This window comes from Mus pahari, chromosome 1 (assembly GCF_900095145.1).
Source record: "Mus pahari chromosome 1, PAHARI_EIJ_v1.1, whole genome shotgun sequence".
Taxonomy (NCBI): Eukaryota; Metazoa; Chordata; class Mammalia; order Rodentia; family Muridae; genus Mus; species Mus pahari.
The window spans coordinates 18,836,220-18,841,780 of record NC_034590.1 but is presented as its reverse complement, the minus strand read 5'-3'; the positions used below and the strand labels follow the sequence as shown (position 1 = coordinate 18,841,780).

At 51.5% G+C, this 5,561-nt stretch overlaps 1 protein-coding gene across 2 annotated transcripts in view; it reads left to right on the top strand.

Moving 5' to 3' along the window:
- Window positions 1-5,561, top strand: part of Abcc8 (ATP binding cassette subfamily C member 8) — a 72,772-nt gene that overhangs the window by 12,637 nt on the left and 54,574 nt on the right. For both annotated transcript variants that reach the window (XM_021197796.1, XM_021197813.2), the window contains exons 5-6: window positions 642-884; window positions 1,670-1,858. In XM_021197796.1, coding sequence (XP_021053455.1) covers window positions 642-884; window positions 1,670-1,858 — 432 coding nt within the window. The remainder of the gene's footprint in view (window positions 1-641; window positions 885-1,669; window positions 1,859-5,561) is intronic.

Here is a 5,561-nt window from a genome sequence, read left to right as displayed (position 1 = left end):
TCTCTCTCTCTCTCTCTCTCTATATATATATATATATATATATATATATATACATACACACACATACATACACACACACACACACAAACATACATATATCAAATGCATACATGTGTGTCTGGGAATGGGGACATTTTGTACATGAGTACCGGTACCTGCGGAGATAATCAGACCCTGAGCCGGGCCAAGTGTATACAAACCATCACATCTAAGGCGAATTCTCCTCCTTAATTAACCCAGTGTGGATGCATCTTACAGACATGCCCAGAGGCTTGTCTCCTAGGTGATGTTGACAGGCAGCATTAACCATCATGCAATGGTGACCCCAGTTCTTCCCTAGCTCAGCTTAAACGCAGTTCCAGTGAGCAGCTAGCCACAAGGCAAGGAAACCCTGGAACTGGTGCCCAGGGGGTCCTTTCCCTGGAGTAGTTACAGATCGTAGATGGGCACATTTCTTGGTGGTCAAGTGCAGACCATCACACCTAGACCTTTGCTGGGTGGTAGTGGACTCTCCCACCCTCCACCTCTGCCCCACGCCCATGTGCCCCACGCCCATGTGCCCCACGCCCATGTGCCCCGCGCCCATGTGCCCCGCGCCCATGTGCCCCGCGCCCATGTGCCCCGTGCCCATGTTCCCACAGAGGTACATCTTCTTCAAGACGCCAAGGGAGGTGAAGCCCCCCGAGGACCTGCAGGACCTGGGGGTACGCTTTCTACAGCCTTTCGTGAACCTGCTATCAAAGGGGACCTACTGGTGGATGAACGCCTTCATCAAGACTGCTCACAGGAAGCCCATCGACCTGCGGGCCATCGGGAAGCTGCCCATCGCCATGAGAGCCCTCACCAACTACCAGCGACTCTGCGTGGCCTTTGATGCCCAAGCGGTCAGTGAGTCCAGACACACCCACCACCCACTACCTGCCTTTCCATGCAGTCACAGATGAGGATTTCAGAGGGCGGGACGAGCCCCTGAGACCCAGGAAGGGAAAGAGGCCCGCCCTCAGCTGTACAGAAGTCTAGGGCCAAATGTTCATAGGTCATGTTTGGAGTGGCCCTTATAGTTCAAGTTAGCATGTCCAAAGTGCTCACTATCAAAATGGGGAAGCTCAGGCTTGGTAAGGGATGTGGCTCTACATGACTCTCCCATCCATCTCTGGAGCTCTTCCTTTTGAAGTACAGTGGCTGTAATAATGGAAGTTTCCACCCAGTGTGGAGTGCAAGGTGTTGGCTTGGTCTTTACACCATCTCTGCAGATTTATCCAGGCTGGGGTCAGCTCTTACCAGTAAGGAGGAAGCTGAGACCCCCTGCAATACCATGCCCCTGCCCAGCATTCCTTCAGTGTGTCTGCCTGGCACTCAGGGAAACATTGAAACAGACGGTAATGAGTGAGCATGGCAGACGCCACTCTGTCAAGATGGTGCTATGCTGATCACGTGACCCCTACTGGCACCGTGACTTGACGATGCCTCTGGCCTCAGTTTCCCCATTTGACCTGCCCTGTCACACATCTCTTGATACTGTGGTTTCCTACTGAAGTTCGCCTGACCACAGACAGCATGGCCACACGGCTCTCCCCGGGCAGCAGGATCCAGGAGTGACCTGGAAGGAGGGGCTCTCTGTGGCTGAGCCCTCAGCCACTCTGACCTGTCTGTGGGACTCTCTTGGCAGCGGAAGGACACACAGAGCCAGCAGGGTGCCCGGGCCATCTGGAGGGCTCTCTGCCATGCCTTTGGGAGACGCCTGGTCCTCAGCAGCACATTCCGTATCCTGGCTGACCTGCTGGGCTTTGCTGGACCGCTCTGCATCTTTGGGATCGTGGACCACCTCGGGAAGGATAACCATGTCTTCCAGCCCAAGGTGGGTCACACTTGGGGCAGGGCAAGGCAGCCCCTAGAAGGTTCACCCCACAATTCTCTTGTGTAGGTGTATGTATGAGCTTGAGAGGCCATGTTAGCCGTGGCTGACTGGGTGGGAGGCTCTTCAGCAGCATCCAGTTCTGGAAGAGGTTCTGTAACCTGTTGACTGAAATGCTGAGAGGAGAGCTTGGGCCCCGGAGAGAGTCTTGGTGCCTGACTGTCAGCCCACTGCCTTCAGCCCTGCCTCCCGGCTCAGCATTCCACTCCCCCAGGATAGCTGCTAGTGAAGGAGAGCCATCCCAATGCCCACGGGCAGCCCTGCCTCCCGGCTCAGGATCCCACTCCCCCAGGTCTACTAGCTTCTTTCCCTTCCCCACCTCAGTTTTTGGAGACAGGGTTTTATCTAGCCTAGACTGATCTTGAACTCTCTACGTAGTGAGACTCCTCTTGAACCCCTGATCCTCCTGCCTCCACATCTCCTAAACGTTTGATATTGAAGGTGTACACTGTCATACCTAGCCTATTACAAAAGCTCCCACAACTCCAAGATACTCAAAGCCACTAGGCTAGATGATGCTCAGTGGTCTTTTCAATTCAGGAGATGGCACACCTTTGGACAAAAGAGTCAGAAATTATCTGTCTGTCTGTCTGTCTGTCTGTCTGTCTGTCTGTCTGTCTACACACACACACACACACACACACACATATTAAAAACATAAAAACCGAAGGGACCAACCCCTTGTGGCATAGGGGACCCACAAGTGCAGGGAGCAGGACAGAAGAGGGCAAAGGGATGAATATGAGAAAATTACTGTGATGTGTGGTGTGTATGGTATAATAATGTTACAATGATAATGTTACAATGATAGTGTTACAATGCTAATGCTGCAAATAATGTTACAATGATAATGTTACAATGATTATGTTACAATGAAACCCATTTTTTGTACACTAACTTAAAAATGAATTTTAAAAAGGGTTGAAGGGGCTGGCAAGAAGGCTCAACACCTGAGACTGCTTGTTGCTCTTGCAGATGACCAGAGTTTGGTTCCCAGCACTTTTGTTAGGTAGCTCATTGCCACCTAGAACTCCAGGAGCACCTGGGTGGGCGCGCCCCCCCCACAGTAAATCTGGAAGGGGGGTCGGAAGCCTCTTTTAGGTGTGGTGCTCTCTACTTGGGGCAACATCAGCATCGCCCACACTGGGGATGAAGGTACTGCATCTCTGCAGCCACCTGGGTACAGATGGCCACAACAAGAAGTCCCCAGTGAGTCCCTTGTAAGATCCCGGGAACACAGCAACTCTAATATTTCAATCACACACAGGCCCTGGTGACACTGCGAGTAATTAGGGCTCCGGTAGTTGGTGGTGTCCTATACATAATATTCATTCGTCCTGGAGCACTGACCTCCTCAGGAAGTTTTTATAGTTTCTCCAAACATAATTAGCCAGCTGAGCACTTCTGAGTTAGAAATCCCAGACAAGCCCCCATCTGTGGGTCTGACTTACCCAAGAGATGTTTATTGATCCCAATGTGTGCTGGCCCTGGGCAGGGCTGTGCAGTCACGGAAACTTATTCTTATGATCAGGATCATTAGCAACAATGCCCATCTATCGACCACTGGACACACATCTGGCTATGGGCACCATTTCTCATTTCTGTGTTTAATTTGGAAAGGAACCCTTTGGGATGGATAGTTGGGTGGGTGGGAAGCTGTGGGTACTTTCAGATCTAATTCCCAAGCCATATATTTTATGCTGTAAGTATTCTTATTTCCATTTACAGATGAAAACCTTGATGCTGAGCCAGATTAGATAACTTTCCCAAGGCCTCTCAGCCAGCTTCTAACAGAATATGAGCCCAGATCTCTTGCTCTATAGTCTGGGCCTTCAAACCATGACACTAAAATAATGACTACTACCAAACCATCACCCTGGCTCCATGGACCATGAAATCCAATGACGGAGAAATCTAAATAAAATATCTGTAGCTACATATGACTGTGAGGAGGACCACAAGAGACTGTAAAAGCCCAGTGGGGTGGTGCATGCCCATAAGCCCAGCATTCCAGAAGCTGAGGCAGGACGGTGTCAGCAAGTTTATAGCCAGCCTGGGCTACATAGCAACCCCGTCCCCTAAAAGAAGGACTTTTGGATAGGACCTGGATGGATGCATTAAATTAGCCAGGTGGAGACATCCCCCTGTGGGAGGAGACTGGTTTGCTTGTTCACTTGGTTGGTTAATTGGTTAGTTTGCTCCTTTAATCTTTGATGTCTTTGAGGGCCTTTTCTGGATATAAATATTTTCCTCTGTGTGTGTGCGCGCATGCACATGCGTGTACCACACCATGCATCTTGGGGTCAGAGGACAACTTGTGGCAATCAGTTCCCTTCTACCATGTGTGTTCTCTGAGTCATCTCATGGGTCTCCTCTGACCTTTGCCAGGTCCCCGAATGAGAGAGCGAGAGATTATTTATTTTCTCCAGCAATGGCATCTTCAGCTTTAGTCTGACTCTAGACTGAGTCCAAATCCCCCACCTTCTCCATTCTGCACATTGGAGGAACATAGCTCAGGCCAGAGCCCCCATCAGCTTGGGTAGCAATTTTCTTCCTCTATTTCCCCAAACCCTCGTGAAAATCTCCCCGGGAGAGAGCACCCCCAGAGATGCTGAGTGCAGCCCCAGGAAGGTTCCTTCGCCTGAGCCTTGCCTCCCTGGCTCAGCCCTTGGTGCCTACCCAGCGCTGGCTATGGTTTATCACCTTCTTGTTGGAATGCTCTCATCGGCACACAGATCCGTGGGACAGATGGCTCTGCCTCAGTGGCAGCAGGCATTATCAGATTTAATAGTTGTTCCCTGCAGCCCAAATACAATCAGCAAATTTCCGACATAGAGACGAGAGTTGAGAGTAAACACAGTCCCTGGGACTCTCTCGGACTCTCCAGCCCAAGGCTTCTCTCCTGCAGTTTAATTCTCCTGGGCATCAGAGCCCATACTGTGGGGAGAGGTTGCTCAGTGCAGTCACGTTGTCCCTTCCTTTGCCTCCCAGTTCTAGCTGAGAGCCAGTGTTATCAGGATGGGTCGCTGGGGATAGGGCAAGGAGGACACTCTCCAGCCCCAGGCTGCAGGGCTTTCAGCCTGGCACGAGGAAGCCCAGCCCATGCCCAGCCTGCTTCACCCACTGTTGATGCCATCAGCAGCCGTCCTGTCCTCTCTTCCCTTCTAGGACACACAGTTGGCAAGGAACAGAGACCGCGCCCTTGGCACTCAGAAGGATGGGCGGTCTTGATTTGCCATGCTCAGAAGCCCCTGTCCCCACTGTCTCTCTTCCCCGTGAAATCTGGGCTCTATCCAGGATCGGATTCTTTCCAGCCCCACTCTCTCGCCCAACCCCCTCTCCAATCTGTCACCTGCCAGGGATGCCACTGATCTGGCTGGAGGGCAACCGAATTGGATTCATAAGGAATGGCTGGTATCCGAAACCTGCCAGTGCCACTCTGGGCTATCAGCTGAGCCAAAAAAAGACAAACCCAGGACGGCTCCAAGGCCAAAGCTACAACGCTCCTGGGCGACAGCGGGAAGAGCATGCAGGAGTGTTCTGTGTGTGTTTCCGAACAAATTGTGCACAACAAGTGATGGTTCTGTGTGTAATATCTCTCTCTCTCTCTCTCTCTCTCTCTCTCTCTCTCTCTCTCTCTCTCTCT